General features: G+C 36.6%; 1 protein-coding gene across 4 annotated transcripts; it reads left to right on the top strand.

Annotated features, from left to right (window-relative positions):
* The first annotated feature begins 1,045 nt into the window (after positions 1-1,045).
* On the top strand, positions 1,046-19,854 carry LOC143869961 (anaphase-promoting complex subunit 7-like). 4 transcript variants are annotated; one of them, XM_077376503.1, is made up of 18 exons: positions 1,055-1,334; positions 1,429-1,497; positions 2,208-2,258; positions 2,436-2,573; positions 2,703-2,801; positions 3,842-3,957; positions 5,531-5,615; positions 7,387-7,446; positions 11,656-11,701; positions 13,044-13,117; positions 15,403-15,453; positions 15,543-15,743; positions 15,865-15,909; positions 16,054-16,147; positions 16,296-16,441; positions 17,731-17,960; positions 18,290-18,350; positions 19,413-19,854. In XM_077376503.1, the coding sequence occupies exons 1-18, from the start codon at positions 1,266-1,268 to the stop codon at positions 19,497-19,499; spliced, it is 1,722 nt and encodes a 573-aa protein (XP_077232618.1). In that variant the 5' UTR covers positions 1,055-1,265; the 3' UTR covers positions 19,500-19,854. The 4 variants fall into 4 exon arrangements, with proteins under 4 accessions (XP_077232626.1, XP_077232618.1, XP_077232624.1 ...); XM_077376507.1 differs by having other exon boundaries at positions 1,058-1,334; positions 2,703-2,765; XM_077376509.1 differs by lacking the exon at positions 2,703-2,801 and having other exon boundaries at positions 1,056-1,334.
* The last annotated feature ends 344 nt before the right edge of the window (positions 19,855-20,198 follow it).

The raw sequence follows: 20,198 nt of genomic DNA, 5'->3' as shown, positions 1-20,198 counted from the left end.
TTATTTTTTTTTATTTTTTATTTTTAAGTTTTCCATGAAAAATGAATTTTGTGTTTTGTTAACTAATTTTCCATGATTCTGTTTTTTTTTTCAAATAAAAAAATCCCTTTTTATGTAAAGAAACTCCCCTTGATCTTCTTACTAACCCATAGATCAGTTCGATTCCTCATTAATATGTTTGGTTACAGTAATTGTGGCCTCATGGGACAGTCTATCCCATGACAACCCAGATAAAATGTCTTAGAAATTAGCTTAGAAATCTTGATAGAGGGAGACAGGGAATTGAGAAGGCATGGGTGAGGAGATGCTGCAAAGTGGTAGAAAAATAAGGAAAAACAAAACCCCTCTATTATGAATAGAGTTTTTCTTTTCCCTACTTGACAGCCACTTCTCACCCTCTTCCTCTCGCATGCCCCAACCACCTGATAAAGCCAATATTCCATACAAGAAACTTCCACGGCTACCAAACATGGCCCAAAAAATGACAATAATATGCCAAAAAGCTCACTGATGTAACGAGTTAGGCAAAGGTCCTTTAAACCCGTCCCATATCAGGTTGGGTCCCACCTAGTCCCATACCTTGGCAGCCCCATTCAGAACGGTAACATATCCTCATCTGTTTAGGGTTGCAAATCGGGTCGGGTTGAACCCAAACCTGTCGAGGTCAACCTGAAAAAAGGTCGCGTTGGGTTCAGGTTCTAATCGAGTTTTCCAAACTTGGGTTGAGTTTGGGTCTGGTTCGGATTGAGGGCTTGGCCAGCCCGACATAAATGAAACCCGACATTTTTAACCTTTTTTTTTTAAATTTTAGTAAGCTTAAAAAGTAGGGCTGGGCCGGGTTGAACTCAGGCTCGGGTTGGAAAAAATGGGTTCCTCCGGTTGGGTCTGGTCAGGTTGAACCTCATCGGTTGGAACTCGACTCGGGTTGGGGTCAGGTTGGGAAAATGGGTTCTTCGGATCGGGTCGGGTTGGCATCAACCTGACCCAACCCGACCCGAGCTGCACCCCTGGACTGTTAGAAACTTAGAATTAAAATTTTAAAATCACCTTGTAAGGTTAAAAATTATAAGGGATAGCGCTCATCTGGAACAACCGGTTCTGAAATACAGGCTAACCCCGCGTTCAAACTAAACCCAGGGTTTAGTTTAGGCTTGGGGGTTGATTTGGGGGTGTTCTTATTTTGAAAAGCTGCTATTTCGGGGGTTTATCTCTCCACCAAGCGCGCAAATAAATCCTCATTTTTCCAGGGTCTTGTTGTAAGGAGAATGGATGTTCCAAAGGATCAGATCACTTCCCTTCTCGATCAAGGCCTATACGACTCTGCCCAGATGCTAGTAATCTCTTATATCCCTCCATTTTTTCTTAGATCAATGTAATGATCACATGTATTTTGTATCACTGCTAATTACTAGTGATGGCTTTTGACAGGGTTGCTTTCTTGTCTCTTCTGCTGCTACAAATGTTGAAACCAATCTATATGTAAAGGCTGAAAACTTGGTAATACTTTGATATATTTATAGATTTGGGCTTTGCTTTTGTAATTGGTTTGTTTAGGTAGGTCCTTTGATTTGTAATTTGGTGTCTATTTGAATTATGGGTACCCACATTTCAGTTTTGTGCTCTAATTTCATGCTTGCTATTTGGAGTATTTTATTGAATTCCTTATAGAATAATGACCAAGGTCTAGTTTAATTGCTCCGGGGGTAGTGGAATAAGAAGTTAAAAGGGAGTAGACAAGCATGGAAGATGTCTAGAATTTCCAGTGGAAGAGTGGTAAGTAGTGTTTGGTTGCACGTGGCAATCCTCTCGGAGAGTAGTGGAAAAAAGTAGGGGTGTCATTACCCATATAGTTCGGTAGAGAGAGAGAATAAGAGGAGGGAGCATTATTAATTTTTTTGTGTAGGAGTGATCCATGGAGTCTTAGGGTTAGAAGCATTTAACATAAGAAACAATGATTTTGGTTTGGGTCTGAAAATCTTACCAAAGCTTTTTTTTCATGTAAGTCTGAGCCTTGTTGTAACATTCACTTCATTTCACATAAAGAGAATGACTCAGAACTTTAATCACATGCCTATTGGTAGAATATTGGTTGAAGGTTTATGACAATTTCGTTTATTTTCATTTTTGATTATTGGGTCTCCAATGATCGTTCGTCACCTTTTTATCATGCTACATTTTGAGATATCAATCGTATTATATTATTGCAGGTGCTTCTTGGTGATGCATTGTTTGGTGAGAAGGAATTTCGCAGGGCATTGGTAAAGGACTATAGACTAGCAATTAGGCATTGTGATGCTTTGGTTTTGCATAAATACTGGCAGTCTTTATTGTTTGCATTTTATATCTCGAGGGATCTTGAGGTATAACGTACTATGTTCTAATTTTCTATCTGCTGACGACCTACTGCTACTTTCTAATTAGCTTTTTGCTTCCAGAATACATACAAGCAAGCCTTGCAGCATTGCAAGATAATCCCCAAACAGAATACGATAAATTCTAGAAGTTCATTATCTGCATTGAACAGGTCATCATCTCCAAATTCTTTGAACATTTCAGCAATTAATGAAAATGAGGTATTTTAAATTCTTTTTTTTTGTGTGTTATGTTGTTTTTTTGGTCAGCTTGTTACTCCATTTCTTTTTATGTTATATCTGTAACATGATTCTTTGTTGTATTATTCTTTATGCATATCTTCATGCCAGGTGAAATTCAAAATAACACTTTGTCATTGTGCACTAAGTGAGAACCGAGCTGCCCTTGCTGAGGTTTTCCTCCAATTTCTCTTGATTAGTCTCTTGGCTGTAAGCTTATAGATCTGACTGGGTACTTTTTTGCATAAAATAATTGACATGATGTTATGAGCTCTGCTATTTGCAGATAAATATATGCTGAAGAGTGGTTATGAATCTTTTGTTATTCTTCTTCTTTTATGTGCTATGTAGTTGAGTAATTTAATTTTGTTGTCTTGATTTTTTGAATGACTTTCTTGCGGTTTGAAAAATTTAAAAGATTGTTTACAAGATGATTTCTGTTTTTTTTATTCCAAAGGCAAGGTGATTATTATAGTTTTGATCTCGGAGAATTAGGTTCACAGCAACTTTAATGTCAGTGGCATGTGCATTATGATACATGGATGGCATATTGTTGGTATGCAAAGTAAACAGAGGGTAATACATGTGGGAAAGCATTATTGATATATACAATTGAATATTTGAATATTGTTTGTGAATTGAGAAAGCATAGCTACTAATAGGATCCGTCGTTGTCTCTCTTCTGTATCACTAAAAAAGAAGATATGTTTGTGGCAGTGTAAAGTTTATGGTATTTATTTTATTTCATGCTACTACTAGAGTGGATAAGAAACAAATATTGACTCCTTTTTTATATTTTTCAAGTTTATATTTTTTTTATGGTCACTAGTAATAGCTATTTTGGAAAATATTTTTATTTGATAATCTACGCAATAATCTGGCTAATTTTCCAAATTTTTTATTTTTTCTGCTTGTTTTCCTTAGGTCTTCGTATTAAAATAGCAAACTTGCTGTCTATAAGTCTGAATTTATTTTCAACTAGTGAACAAATTACTCAGTAAATATCACTAAAAAATTGCGAATTTATGGTATGGATTGGCTGTTGATACAACACATACAATCAACATCTTAAACTATGGGAGCCATATCTAGTGTCTTTAAGTTTTGTTTCTAATTGTTTTTATACAACGCATTCAACCAACATCTTAAACTTGGGGTAGTATCTTTAAAATTTGTTTCTAATTGTTTTTTTTTTTTTTTTTCTGTTCATTTGTTTTACAATATTTTCATATGTATGTTTCATTTTATAGATGGAGGGGATACCGGCCAAAGCAAGAACATTGCGGATGAATCTGATGATGGGGAGGCTTTGCCGTATTTCCAGACATAATCGTGTTGCTATTGCGTGTTATAAGGATTGTTTGAGGTTTGTGAAATTGCACTGTTCGGTTCCACTTTTTGGACGTTGGTAGGAATTTTTTACTTCTTGTGTTAGTTGTACTTTAATGAAAGCACTTCCCCCATTTTCTTATGAATTTTAACATATGTTATGTAACATCATTAATGTTTCAGTTAAGTGCTTTGAGTCATGCACACAAGCACACACAAATGTGCCCCATAGGACATTCTCTCTGTCTATCTCTCATGTCACATTGCTACATACTCCATTAATGTCCTTTTTATTTTCATTATTGTTTAGTCTTTTTTCTTTTTAATCTTTTAGTTATTCTTCTTGCATCTTTTCTGAAACAGAATGCTAAAGAACATATTGGTTATACTGTTGAATAATTCAGTTGCGTATTATTCCACTCTGAATCACATCCAAGGTGCAACTGTTGATGGATCCTCCATTTATTATTGGAGCAAGCAGTTGTGTTTCATTTTTCTTAGGCTCTTAGTCTATGTTTAAAAACTCATCGACTCGGCTCAGAAGTGGGCCCAAGTCGACTCAAGTTTTTGCATCTCCATGTTCTTGATACATAAGTTCCAGAAAAACATGCTGAGTTTGTGTTTTTCATACTTTTGAATCCACCCCTAATGCCTTTATCTATTTTTATTTTTTCCTTTTTAATATCATTGAATTTCTTTCCCTTTTGATGCAAATCTAAATCAAAGATTGATCGAGTTGATTATGAAAAAGGTTAAAAAATGAGCCCTTAATACGGTCCCACTTTCATATCCATTTAAATAATGTTTACGGGAAACAAAAATAAAAGAAGTCAATGTCCACCTATTATGCCTTAACACTATATTTCGAAAAAAAAAGGAAGGCTTAATATGTTAAATAGGCAATAGAGGGGCCTGAAATTTTTAGTTTTTTTATCTGTATGTAAAAAAGGAAATACCCTTCTTTATCTGACTTCATCCATTTTTTTGCCTCTTAACGGAGAATTTCTCAAAGCTAAAACCATGCCCACTCATCCAAGTTTATCAAGTTGCTCCCATATTTATTTTTTCGGTTTCTCCATTTTTTATCTGACTTCTCACTCACCATTAACTTGTCTCTGACCATCAATTTTGTGTCACTCACCGTTAACTTCTTTAACTTGGCTGAGTAGACTTGGTTTTACCTTTGAGTTGTTCTTCGTTAAGTTTGGATGCTAGAAGCTGCTCTCATCAACACCTCTTGGACTGTTTTTTGATGCAACTAATTGGCAGATTCTACATACATTTTCTTCAGCTTTCTTGTTAAATATTTCATTCTCTTGATTGCAAACTCAGTGGTTGCTTTTGTTCTTCATCATTGTTTTCTAGTTCCTCATAAAAGTCATAAGTTCCTTTTTCATATTCATCTACATGTTGTGAATTCTTGAATTGCCAATTTGCTAGTCAATCTTTCTAGTATAAATTGCGCATTCTTTCATATTTTGACATTTTAATTGTCTGTGGTGTCCTGCTTAGATTCTTTTTCTTCACAATTACTTGTCTTTCTTTTATTTTTCAACGTGAGCTTACTACTAGCATTATACTGTTCATTCTTTTTTGCATCCTTCTGGCAGGCATTGTCCATATATTTTGGAGGCAATTACAGCTTTGGCTGAATTAGGAGTTTCTGCGAAGGATATTATTTCATTGTTTCCTCAGGTCTGTAAAAGAAGACATTTCTAATGTTGCTGAGTGAGGCTATGAGTTACGGAACTGAGTGTTCTGTTCTCACAAATTTGCTTTCCCTTAAGATTGTTATGCGGTAGGATATCTACTTGATTTGTAGTCTAATTTATATCCATTATATCTAATATATGCTTATTTAATCATCAGGTGCACTCTGACACACAAAAAATCACCATAGAAATAGTAGCATAAATTTTCGATTCTGTTGCCACAGTGACTAACTGTCTGAATCATATTTTTTTTCCTTTATTTCTTGAACACTGTCATTTCAGAATCTTTCCCCTTCCAAATTAATTTTTTAAATTGGTCCTAAGCTGCCGATTGATGTGACTTTGGGAAGAAAGTCAGCAAATTGCTTCAATTGGAACAAATTTGGTTTAGGTCGCACTACACTTTTATGTTTTTTAGGGAGATGATTCCCCCCCAATAGGATTATGCTCCCCCCTTTTAAAATGAATTGTGGGCAGACTTAACGCTTTTTTATGTCAAATCACGTTAAAAGGGGGGTGCATAATCCTACCAGGGGGGGGGGGGTGTATCATCGCCCTTTTTTTAATGATAACTATATTTTTATGGTTTTGAATTAATGAGAAGTAAATCATTAGAAAGATTGATATGAGAGTTACAATAGGGCTCCATAAAGGAATAGGGTTACTATTATTAAGATCTTGGACCAAGTGGAGGGATCCTCGATCTCCTTTCATCATGTCAGAAGATCGGCGAATAGTGAGGCGGAAAGGCTAGCAAGGGTTACTATTAATAAGTTGGAATTGTTTGATTTTCTCCCCTCTTGATGAATATTCTATTGAATTTTTGGTTTTTCTTCTCCATTTGGGCTGTACATTGATCATCTCGATCGCCGGGCTGGTCCCCTGGTCCTTTTTTCTATCTAATTCAATTATTTACAATTCGAAAAAAGCAACTCAGTGTGAAAAGTGAGTTGGCCTTTTTTGACAGAGAGCCTGAGACAGTGAATCTCTGTGCCTCATTAACCAAAACGTATAGCCTAGCCAATGAAAATTATCATCTAATCCATGATCTCCACATCCTACCAATTTTCAGCAGCCATTTCTTGAATCAATAGTTAAGGAGCCTTCTATACTTGGCCCAAGATTTATGAGTGCTCTGTTACAATATCAGAGTCATCATAGACCACCAAAAACAATAAAACCTCCGACTATATACTCATTTTTAATACCCGTATCTACATTTGGATGACCTTGTTTCAATCTCTATTTTACTCCTATCAAGGAATTGGGATGTTCTGTGCATATTTTTTTTGTTTCAGGAGTCTGATAAATAGATCTTGACCATTCATTAGCTTGATTTGCTTTCTAAGTGTGCAAATTGTCTAGCATTTGTGTAGTGGAAATGTTTAATGGTTGTCTTTTTTCTTACATCTTACATTAATCATTCGATTGAGATATTTCTGTCTCTGGAGTTGTTTGACACTAAATGTTTGCTATTTAGGATCTTCGTTTAGAAAATATTTGAGCTTGCATATCTCAAGTGTGTTTTATAGCATATTGTTGAAGGGATACGATATTCACACTCCATTCTTTTGGTATTGGTACTCTCTTTATTTTTAACTTCTCTGATTAGTTGTTCATAGCTTGTTGGTAAGTGTAAAATCCAATGAGGAAAGTGTGACACAGAGAAAGTGCCAATATCATCAGAAGGAAGTGGATATATCAAATGTTAAAGTTTCTGTGTAATTACTGATGTTTTTGGTTGATAATCTTAGACTCCAAATAGAGGTGGGAGGCCTCCTTTTGACCACTACGACACAGGCCGTTGGTTGCAGGTTTGTTCAGTAGAATTTTTAATATGTTTTTGTTTCTTATGATATGTGTTGTGGATTAGACTTTATGAAGTCATTGTACATCAATATTTTTCTGTCATTATTGCTTTTATCCTTTCAAATGTATTATTACTGAATTCTAAATTTGATGGTATTGAATGTATTGATTGACACATTTTGGCATAATTTTTACAGATAAAAAGGTCTTTCTAGTTATTCAATAACATGCCAATGAAAGTTGGAGTTCCACATCTGAGTTTTTTACTTAAGAATTACTTTTGGAATTGTACTTGGTTTGAAACACCAATTTGAATTCCTGGGTAGAGAGTCTCCTACTCATGCTACTGAATTTAGTTTTGAGCCAACTAGTAAAAAAGATGTTTGTCCCTCTTTGACTTCTCCGTTTGTGTTGCTTAGGCGGGAACTTTCTAGGATATAGTTGTAAGTTGTAACCTACTTCTTTAATTTTTGAGAATCTTAGGGTTGATGATACATTGATGCTCCTTTGAACATGATGTTCATACCGTCCTGTTTCTTACACTTTTAGGAGTCAGACTAATCAGTGGTTGAACAATGAGTGTTCTGTCATCCAGCCCAGTCGGCATCAACATAGGCTTGTAGCTCCAAAGAAAAGGATGACCAAAAGAAGAGACTCTTGCCCGTAGTAACACTAAGTATCGAATGACCTGATGAACGACTGCGAGATGATGGATACGAGGAGCAAAAGCTGTATCAACTATCTGAACAGATTACGCCATATCTGTTCTGGTCATTGTCAAATAAACTAGACTGCCCACAATTCATCGATAAATCATTAGGGTTTTTGAGTAGTACACCATGAAACTATCGATACTTGGATTTAAGCTTAAGAGGAGTATCAACTACCTTGCTGTCAAAATCATGGGAAACCATCTCTGTGCAGAAATTTTCAAATCATGCTCATGAGGCTTGATTGTGACCATGAAGGCATTTTTCAATTTGCAAACCAGGGGGGAGGGGAATGTGGAAACAAATAATCCAGGAGTAGGGTATACTATTTGAAGAAAGGTCTCTTGTAAGAATTAAGAAGGCATTCTTCACGTCTATTTGATACAGAGGCCACTGGCGCGCTGCCATGTGGATGTGATAAGAATCGAACTACGTACAGTAGTCATAGTCATCTTAACCACAAGAGAAAAATGATTCCACATAATCAATATTGTATTCTTCTTTATATCCATGAACGTCCTCATGAACCTTGTATCTGTCCAGGCTACCATTTGATTTCAGTTTGGGCAAATAGACCCATTTTCTTATAATTATTGAGACATTAGACATGCGTGGAAGTAAATCCCATGTGTCACTCTACGGAGAGCGCTCTCCTCATCATAGCCATTTTCCTGTAGTCTTTCTTCGCTGCTTGTTTTTTGGTTGAAGTGATAAATTGTTCGCCAAGATTTACAAAGAGAGGTTCAGAGGATAAAACAAGATGATTAGGAGGATGGCAACAACACTTAAATTGACTGACGGGAGACTTAATCATGGGAGCAAAGTATAGAGGAAGGGGAGTAAATTCCCTCAGTGGCAGATCTTGTTCTGGAACTCAGAAGTTGACACCTTTGTTTTTTTGCTGATAATTGATTGTAGGAAGTGGAAGAATATGGGAAAAAAATGTAGTGTTTTCATCGACGAAAGTAAGTACCTTTGAGACAATAAGAGGAGATGCACATATCTGACAAGATAGACTTGACAGCACGAGGCACAACATGAGGAGGTAAATGATTGAAATAGACGACTAAAAATTTGAAGCAACAAATAATCCGGGGGTCTCCCCAAAAAACAATAATAAGGATATCTGTTCTCCATGACCTCAGAATGCTGACAATTTATCAGATGTACAGCAAAAAGAGCAGCCTCACCCCAATGGTAATGCGAATCTTGTGGCTCAATAAGAAGAGAACAAATGATGGAGAGAAGATGCTTATTCTTTCATGCAGCATTTTGATTCCCGATTGAAATTGAGTCTTTATAATTTGTTAAAAAATGTGAAATACATGTCTGACATTTGATATCTTATGTAGCAAGTATTAAAGTTTTTAATTTCGGTTTCGGTCATCAGCGAAACGGAAACATTTTGGTTTCAGTACGAAATTTCGTCCGAAATCATGTAAAATCGTGCTAGTATTTTAGTACGAAATCATGGCCCTATTTATCCATCCCTACACTACTCAGGGAAGTCAATCAATGTAGTGGTGGAAGGCTGGAAACTGAGTATTAAGAAACGAACGGCAACAAAGTACACTTGAAAACAGTGAGGGAAAGAGCAGTTCTCTATAAAATTATGTAAGGCTATTTCAAAGTCAGCAGTTCAATCTCTACCAACTAGTGAGCTAGCTGCAACTAGTTCATGTAGGCTGCTAGCTTTGTTCAAGATTTGAAATTTTGTTTCGGTAGAAATTTTGGTGGCAATTTCGGTGTAAATCTTATAATTTCGGCCTATATTTTGAAATTTTGGTTTCGGTTTTAAATTTCGGTCCCAGACGGATTTTCGGATTTTGGCCGAAATTTAAAACCACGGCTTTGTTAAGCTTGCTGTAGGGTTTCCTACTGCTTTTTATGCTAAGGCAGCAGTTGTTCCCCCTGTGAGCATTCTATGCTGCAGTGCTGTGTATGCCAAGTTGTAGTGTTGTGTCCTCCATCCTCCGCTTGTTGCAACCTGATGCGTTGTAGCTCTAGGATTCCATTTTTATCGATTACATGCAGAGCAATCAATTCTCATAGGCATTTGCAATCGATTGCCGTAGTGAGAGAAAACATGTTGCCGCTTATCTTGAAATACCATCAATCCGAAACAGGTCCTTTTTTTATCGATAAAGCATGAACTTGTCTCTATATGGAAGGTGGCTTAATCTGTAATCCAACTCTTACCAGAAGATACTAGTCCACCCTCCTACCATGCAACATGTCCCAGTAAGATGCCATTAGGTTAAACCAGTGTTTAAAAACGCGGATGTGACGCGGAACGCGGCCAAGGAATATCCTTGTCGACTCGGCATGGACGTGGCCAAGAACGCGGGTGATGCGGGTGACACAGTCATAACTCGGGAGAGTCAAAGGAGTTTATTGACTCTGTAGGGCAAAATGCGGAATGCAGATGTGGTGCAACGCGGAATGGCGCCAAGGCAAAATGGAGTCAACTCGGGTGAGTTCCTTGTCGAGTCAAAGAGTTTTTAAACACTGGGTTAAACATTTAATGGGGATCGAGTGGCGGTGACAACACACGACCTCGCAAGAAAAATGCTTTTAAAATTTCACCTAAACTGAGACGAAACGACTGAAATATTTCTATTTCCACCCCAACTGAAATGCAAAGGTCATAATAATATCAGCTGTTTGTGGTAAGGGACATGAAACTTGTCAAGTCTCGTGTTCAATTCCCACAGGTATTGGTACCAAAATACCCTTCTTATGCTTGAGATGTTAGATTGGCATGAAACCAATAATTCCTCATAACTGTATGTGGTATTGATACCTTGGACGGGTGACTGGTCATTGTACTTTCTCATACTTCATTACATTGTACTTCTTTATCGACTTCACTATTACAGACATGTGCGACAACGCATGTCGCTTGGTGTTCAATGTGATTAAGCCATTATGTATGGCTTTCTTGCTTAGGTGATGGCTTCTTAGTATGTATTCGTACTTATTCTATCATTTCCCAAAGTTTCGTCTTAAAATCTCATCATTTGCATATGTTTCCATACATTTTCGTGATTTTACAAGATTTCTACGGAAACTGAAATGTTTCCGTTTTCGTGCCGACCGAAATTGAAATTATAAACCTTGGAGAGAATCATGAGAAGAGAGTGTCTAACCCTCACTTGTGTTGTATATTTATATACCAAAAAATTAATGGATGATATTGCTCTTACGGGTCAAACATATTCCAGGAAATATGTGTGCTCGCGCGCGCATGTATATATGTCATTCCATCTTCCCCTTTTTTTGAAGTTAGACAAGTCTTTTTTCCCTATAACCTCACATGTAGTTATGAATTTATGAATCATATATCTAATCAAAACAATAGAACTCATGCATAATTGGTGTGATAAAGTAATAATTTTTAATATGCATGTCATGGGTTTCGATGCATCTTTATTGAATTTTTACATCTAATATACTTCAGCTGATACTATTATGACCATAATTTATTTATTTTTATGCATGCAGCGGTATGTCGAGGCTCAGTGTTGTGTTGCTTCAAATGATTACAAAGGTATATGGAATATCTCATTTTATTTTTCAGGAACTAGTAGAATTTGTGTAGGTACAAATGAACACACCCCCCACGCCCCCCCCCCCCCCCCCCCCCCCTCCAACCATCTCTCTCTCTCTCTCTCTCTCTCTCTCTCTCTCTCTCTCTCTCTTTTCATCTCTCTTTTTGTTCAAGGAATATTAAAAGTATGGTCAAGGGCTCCAGAAAGAGTAGAGGGACTCTCTTCCCCATGGATAACCACATATGAAGCTTTGCAATTTAAAAAGAAATGAGTGCATTTATACAATTATTCATGGTGATTATCTTATTTATCAATTCTGTTTATGCGGTTGTTAACTTACCAACTTCTCCAACAGCTTAAGCTTTTGGAGAACGGCGTTATTTATCTTTTATATTTTAACACTCCCTTGCACGTGTGGCCCACTTGGCAAACACGTGGCACATGTGGTCCCACTTTGGGCCGACCATCGCATGTGGATTTTTGCTATCCGGGAAGTTTGAACTCGAGACCTTTGGCAATGATACAATGTTAACTTACCAACTTCTCCAACAACTTAAGCTTTTGGAGAAAGGCGTTATTTATCTTTTATATTTTAACGGTGGTCATTCTTTCTTTTTATCTCTTGGATTGGAATGTTCCATTGTTCCGTTTCGGAAAAAATGCTAGGGACTGCTGCATTGATCATTCACATCACATCACATCACATCATTATCTAGATTTAGTTTGTTGTTTGAGTATCTTACTAAAAAAATGGGGGACTTCAAAGATCCTTTAAGGTCAACTATTGTACATGGTTGCTCAATGGGACCTAGATGACCTCATCGAATATCTATCTCTCAATGGAACGTGTTCAACCCGTTGATGGCTTTCTCATGTAATTCTGTGGTTGTACTCAGATCGATACCTTTGGCTAGGAAAGACATTCTTGGGAGGATAAAGGATTTTTTGATATGATTTTCTTTTTTGAAAATATGCTTGTGTGCTCATTCGTTGAACTTCATTAGTCATACCATTTCATTTTGCACCTATAACCATATCTTTGTTGCATAGATCTGCACTCCTTATTGGAAGTGGGCATATCTTTTGAACTGATTTGAATTGAACCATTAAATATTCTGGTCCTATGATGTCCAATGTGAGGATAGCTTTATCTAACAACCCAATTCATCCCTAGATCGATTGTTGGCTTCGTTGTTGAAACCTTCTTCTATAGATGCCAGTTCCACGGCATAGGTTTCATAAACACTTGGATATAAATCTATTTGAACTTCCTTTGTAAGTTATTACCATAATATCTTAAGGATTGTAGTTCTTTACAAACTTCTACTTGTGAATGAGTAGGTGGCCTGGATCTCTTCTCTGAACTTCTGCAACGTTTTCCAAGTAATGTGATCATATTATTGGAAATTGCAAAGGTTAGAATTGTTTATCTTTATTATCAAAGTCAAGGTTCATTGGTTTAAGGTTGTGGTAGTCGCTATGCATCCCTTTTCACTTTGAAATATATGTTACAAGATTATGGCTAAATTTCCCTTCCAGTTGGTCATGCATGATATTTTTATTTCTATACTTTTGAGAATTGCAATATCCAATTCTGTTCAAAGTCAACCTGTTGTCATTTTTTAATTATGATTAAAGGGTGTAATAGCTTACATATTCTCTATGGTTAAAGGGAGTTATACCCAAGGTTTTAAATTTCGGTTTCAGTTTCAGTCATCGGCAAAACCGAAACATCTCGATTTCTGTACGAAATTTCAGCCGAAGTTTTGTAAAATCACAAGAACATTTTGGTACAAAATCACAGCCAAAATGTTTTCTTTTAATTTTTTGTCCTTTTTCTAGAAATATCTTAAAGCAATCTCATGGTTCTTCTTTTTTCTACCAATGGGGTTGATTTTTGACTGGGTTTCTATCGAAATGTCTTTGTTTTTTTATCTGAAAAGTTGTATGTTTCGCATATTCTGACCGAAACATTAATGAAATCCCAAAATTTTAGCTGAAATCTTGTAATTTTTTCCAAATCCAAGTAGATTTCGTTTCGGTAGCAGCCGAAATCGAAATATTTCAGTGGAAACATTTTGTTTCGGCCGATATTTAAATCCATGCTAATACCTTTATGATTCAAGAGTCTTATTCTCCTCAAATGTTGTATGAGAAGACATTTCATCAGCCAGTTCTCACAATGTTGACCATATTAAAAAGTCAAATCCTTCAAAATTTTAGATTTTTTAAGACGGGAAAAAGAAAAAGTAGATAGTAAAGATAATTTGAGTATTTCTAGCATTGAAACCTCATCAACTCCACTCTCTAGGATTCCATTCCCATAGCATTCAGAAAAATACTGTTTCACCAGCACTGAACTACCTTATTTGAAGATGTTCTCATAGATGTAATCACAACTATCTCTGATATTTCTGAAAATATTGCGTTATTTTTTTATTTTTTAATAAAATGACGAAATCCCAAAATTATGTTGAGTTTTTGAAAAATATTAAGATATCATCGTACTTAATTTTTAATTGCAAAAATATCACAAAAATATCGTGATGAAGTCATAATATCATTTTCCTAATTTTTTGCCTATTTATTTTTGTAGGTTTTTTTTTTTCCAATATTAACCCAAAAATAATAAAAAAAATTAAAATATTCCAAGATACAAACTTCCCAAGAAGTTCTCTAGACAAATATATGTGACCATGCTTACATATTCATGCTATCGCACACAAATTGTAAGGATTCATTTTTTGTTGACTTCAAGGTCCCAGAAAAAAAAAAAAAGCTCACCTCAAACAAGCTGTATAAATTTTAAAAATCATAGGTTGGAACTTTGAGGTCAAATCAGCCTTTCCTTAGAGCTCTGTTGTTGGACTGTATGACTGCTGATATCCACAATATGACCTATTGTCACTCTTACAAGCACCTGAGCTTGAATCCCTGCTACAATTTGGGTGTGAACTCAGATGCAAGATATTGGAAAATATGTCTTACAATAGGTAGTGGGTGAATGAAGCAACATGATGTAATATGAGCTAAGGTTATTGACTATCTGTAATGCAGTCAAATATTAAGTCTATGAATAGAAAGGGGAAATGGCTAAAACACCTTCACGTCATTACTTTAGAAAGAGGAAGTATAAAGTCTTTGTCAAAAAATTGTCAAGGACATATTTGGGAACCATAAAAATTCATGTGATGGTTTCTTTACCCAGCAGGAGCAAGGGACAGAGAGGGCAGGAGAGCAAGGGAGGGACTTGAGAAGGCGATAGTGAGGAGAGCATGAGAGTGGGTTTAAAAACAGGAAAAAACCAACCCAAAACACTTTTCTTTTTCTCTGTGTTTGGAGCGCACCCCATCCCCCGTCTCTCTCCCTCTCTCTCTCTCTCTCTCTCTCTTGTGCTGGGTAAATAAAAGATCCTGTGAATATTTTTCGTGTGGTTGCCAACATGCCCCAAGGAACCTTGCAAATTCCAAATAACATGAAAATCAATGCAGATTCTGTTGGAACTTCTGTTGTTAGCTTTATAGATTTCAATATTTTTATAGATTTCAATATTTCATGGTTGTATATTTTGTAGTTCTTTTTCCCTGATGTTAAATTTGGGGAATGGTCTTCACTGGCTATGCTTTTAACGAAAGAAGTTCATATTAAACCAAAATATTTGGCCGCCTCATTCAGTCTGACCCTGTCATTTTATGTGAAGGTTGAGGCCATTATTGGAAGAAATGATGAAGCCATTATCAATTTTGAAAAGGTATGCCAAGTGTTTACACAAGTGTGTTATCATGCTCTTAATGCATCCTCTTCATATAAATCACATCTGATATGTAAGATCCATTACAGGCTCGCACCATTGATCCATATGTTGTTACATACATGGATGAGTATGCAATGCTTCTAAAGATGAAGTCTGATCACTCCAAGCTAAACAGGTTGGTGCATGACTTGCTTAATATTGACCCTGCGAGGGCAGAGGTCCTTGTAGCTCTATCGGTATTATGGGAAAGGAAAGATGAGCGGCGAGCTTTGGCTTATGCTGAGAAGGTTAGGTGTTTTTTTTTTTTTTTGGAATGATTTTGAGAAGGTTAGTTTTATCAATTCAAAGTTGGCTGACTTCTCTCCTTTTCAAAATTGTCTTACTGGATTGGTGATTGTTTGCAAACAGAGCATCCGAATTGATGATAGGCATATAGCAGGTCATATAATGAAGGTACTCAAATAAGATTATTCATGAATTCACGTGGAAGCTTCAAATCAGACTAAAATATTGAGGAGGTTTTTTCTAATTTATGTTTCAACATATATGTTTTGTCTTTCATCTCATAGACTGCTGGGACATTTCAAACACTTTCAGGGTAATTTGTTTTTGTCACTAAACCGACCAGATGCCGCTGTGACAGCCTTCAGAGGAGCACAAGAATTAAGGCCTGATCTCCGCTCATACCGAGGTATGTTTCACAATGGTTAGCCATAAGATAGGACAGTTAAGTTCTATTGACTACATATTTACACACTACACCTGCTTCACTTGAATGTACTTATTCAAGATTTAATTTTTCGTAAATCATTTAATGATCAAACTCATGATGGATGCAGGTCTCGTTCGTTCTTATTTGGCACTTTTTAAAACCAAAGAAGCTTTATATGCTGCCCGGGAGGCAATGAAGGCCATGCCTCAGTCAGCAAAGGCTCTTAAATTAGTGGGGGATGTGCATGCTAGTCATCATAGTGGCAGAGAGAAGGTAAGTTTTTATAAGACCTCGTGGTAGGCCAGTAGAGAAAACCACCAGTATAGTTGTCAATTCTGCTCTGGATGGTTTTACATTTTCTTCTAGTGTGGAACATTTAGCTTAGTACCATTTAGGTTTTCCCTTGGAGAAGTTGTGACAGGTTTTTTGGTTAGATCCACCATTTATCAGTATCATGTGAGCATCCATCTTGACTCAACATAATCTAAATTTAATGTACATAATCCATTTTATTGGGGATGATTTTCAACCAACTAGACTTCTAATGGCATCTAACTTTTCTATGAAAAATGGTAAAAATGTTAAAAAGAAGACAGAGCAAAAAGGAATTTCCGGAGATGATTTTCAACCAACTAGACCTCTAATGGCATCCAATTTTTCTATGAAAAATGGTAAAAATGTTAAAAAGAAGACAGATCAAACTGGAATTTCTGGAGCTTTTCAGTACACATTCCGTTGTAGTTTCTTAGTGGAATGGAACATTTCAAAACTTCTGTTCGCAATGAAACATAATTGACAACTAAGGCTGCTAGTCTTATAAATTCGTATTAAAGAGTGTCAATCGGGTGATTCTTCTGATTCCTGGTTAAAATGATAAATTTAGATATTGCTTATTGCTTGCTAATCTATACTTATATACGACTCTATCCTATCTTATATCTTAAACAATGATAACTAAATAAAACCTATTGTTTTGAGGTACACGTGAGAAAGGGCAAACTGATGGTTGTCCATGACTACGATACATGATGGTGGTCCATGGCTACGATACAAAGGTACTCCACAATACATGGGCGGTCCCATCACTTCAACCAGTGGTGAACCTACCTTTGTTTGATAGATTGTGGACTCACAAACTTGACGGATATCAGAAATCCTATCGGCCAAGATGTAGGGCACTTCATTACCAGGCTCTGAATGTTTATGTTTATACTATTTGACAAGAGTATATATGCAAATGCTGGAGTATATGCATGGGGAGCATAAATTACATATACAAAAGATATAAAGATGTATTCTAATTATCATAGGGGCATGCGTGCTCCCAAACCTCCTATTAAAAGATTCTTCTATTAGAAGAATCATCCTATAATAGTAACATATTCTTAGAACATTATATCAAGTTAAGAGATAAAAACTTGCCGGGCCTTTCCTCGATTACCTGGAAATCCTTTTTTCCTTGCTGTATGGTTTATTGATTATTAGAGAGTTTTGTATTTTTCTTCTCATTATCTAAGACGTGAATTTCCTTGGTTTAAACCAGATGATTTCGCTTTGAACAGGCAAGGAAATTCTATGAATCTGCCCTCCGGCTTGAACCTGGTTACCTTGGAGCTGCTTTAGCCTTGGCTGATCTTCATGTTGTTGAAGGACGAAATGGAGATGCTGTGTCACTACTCGAGAGATATATCAAGGACTGGGCAGATGAGTCTCTCCATATAAAGTTGGCACAAGTATTTTCAGCAGCTAATAGGCTGTCAGAGGCCTTGTCGCATTATCAGGCAGCACTTAGGTATATAATTTGAATTCTCTGATTTCTTTCTGCTAATTAGGAACTTTGGAATCCAATTATTGGTATTCAGTTTAATTTTTACAGCTCTCATTGTTCACTAAATGTTTATAGAATAGAAAAAAACACCACCACAAATCCAGAGTCCTAGTTTGACAAAAGTATTAACTTGTTTATCTATGTGTCTTACTATTGAAAAGGATAATGTTCAATGGAAAGTTCAGTGCTGGAGTCCGTTTCCCAGAATTCAATGCAAGCTTTTTTTTATTCCCTGTTAGGTGAACTTGGATCAAAGTCAATTATTTATGTCGATTCATCTAAATGCATTTCAGAATACACCCTCAAAATGAAGCTGCAAAAAAGGGTTTAGAGCGCGTGGAGAAACAGATGAAGGTTAGTCCCCTTTTTATACATTCGCTAGTTTAATTCCATGTGCATGAAGGTATCAAGGTACAATGATTTCCCACAATCTTTTACTTTTTTCCTTGTGTTTTAGTTGATATCTTTATTCAAATGATGTTTTTCCCCTCATTTATTTTCCAAGCTGTTCTCATTCTGTTGACACTAGGGGCATTTATACAACCCATCTTTGAGCATAGAGGAGAAGTTGATTTTTTTAATGGCAAATTATTTTATTAAGATAAAAAAGGGGGTGAACCCCCTGACCGAGGTGGTCGGTACAAAGCAGCGTAAAAAAAAAGAACTCAGGGAGGGGACGGAGTTGAAAATCTCCGGGCTTTCCCTTTGACTTCTCGCTCTAGCAAGTCTATCCGCTTCGCTATTGGAAGAGCAGTTGATAGGATGTGTTCTGCATGTCCTGTTAACTAACCAACTTCTCCAACAGGTTAAGCTGTTGGAGAAAGGCGTTATTTATCTTTTATACTTTAACACTCCCCCGCACGTGTGGCCCACTTGGCAAACACGTGGCACATGTGGTCTCACTTTGGGCCGACCATCGAATGTGGGTTTTTGCTATCCGGGAGGTTTGAACTTGAGACCTTTGGCTCTGATACCATGTTAACTTACCAACTTCTCCAAAAGCTTAAGCTGTTGGAGAAAGGCGTTATTTATCTTTTTTACTTTAACATGTCCATTTCTTGTGGTCTTAAAATTGTTAAAGAATAAAAGATAGAATGAGGCAATCTCCAACAGCTTAAGCTTTTGGAGTAATTGGTTGTTTCACATGGCATCAGAGCCAAGGTTCTAGGTTCAAAACTCCTTGATATTAAAAATCCACATGTAATGGCCAACCCCAAAGAGGGGCCACATGTGCCACTTGGAGGCCAACCCTAAAGAAAGAGGGGCCACATGTGCCACGTGTAGGCCAACCCTATAAAAAAGAGGGGCCACACTTTAGGGGAAGTGTTAAAGTATAAAAGATTAAATGAGGCATCGTCCCACAGATTAAGCTTTTGGAGTGATTGGTTGTTTCACAAAAAAAATGTGTTTGTGCAGGGATTGGATCCAGATGCTCCTGAAGAGGATGAAGACAATGATGTGGAGGATGCTGAAGGGGATCAGGAAGAGGCTGAGCTACTCTGAAGCAAGACCCAGATGGTTGTTCTGTTGAGAATAGCCCAATCAGTGAAAGTCACTTATTGGTAAATCCTCCTTTAGAGAAAAAGAGAAGAAAAGAGAACATTTGCAAGAGGACAAAAGTCCAGAATTAGGGGTATTGTTGTTTTTTTATATATATTTTGTTTTATCAACACATATTGGGGATAGCTATCCACACCCATTGGGGCTGTTCACCATGAGATAGCAAGCATAGGTATCTTTCACTGCAACTCATATTTTAGCTGGCAGTGTTAGTGTTTTGATCATTTTACCAAAGCAATGAGTAGATTATCTCACATATATATAAAGGGAAATGATATATTCACCCCTACTTTTAACTTGGGACAGCCCCATCTAGTGTAAAATAGTCATAAATACACTTGAGGGGGCTTTCAATAAATACATTGAAAAATTAGTGGGAATCCGCTTCCAAAATAGGTTAGTTTCATTTGCAAGTAGGAGTTCTAATTGATTAACTATCTATACTATTTATAATGGAAAAACTTGGAGGGCCCCAATGAGGGTGTTGAGGCTGCGTTTGTAATTCTGTGTACCGCTAGGGTTGGACTAAATCACTTGATATCCATGGTTGATTAATTTGCTTTCTAATTATAAGATGTGTAGCAGGCTTGCACATTATAGAAACCTCTATAGATCAGAGTGTTAGGTTCATCCTATGTAGAT

The sequence above is a fragment of the Tasmannia lanceolata genome, unplaced genomic scaffold, assembly GCF_043159265.1.
Source record: "Tasmannia lanceolata isolate RefF3 unplaced genomic scaffold, GAP_Taslan_0.1 ptg000002l, whole genome shotgun sequence".
Taxonomy (NCBI): Eukaryota; Viridiplantae; Streptophyta; class Magnoliopsida; order Canellales; family Winteraceae; genus Tasmannia; species Tasmannia lanceolata.
Note: the sequence above shows the minus strand (reverse complement) of the source record. Positions and strands in the feature narration are given on the sequence as shown.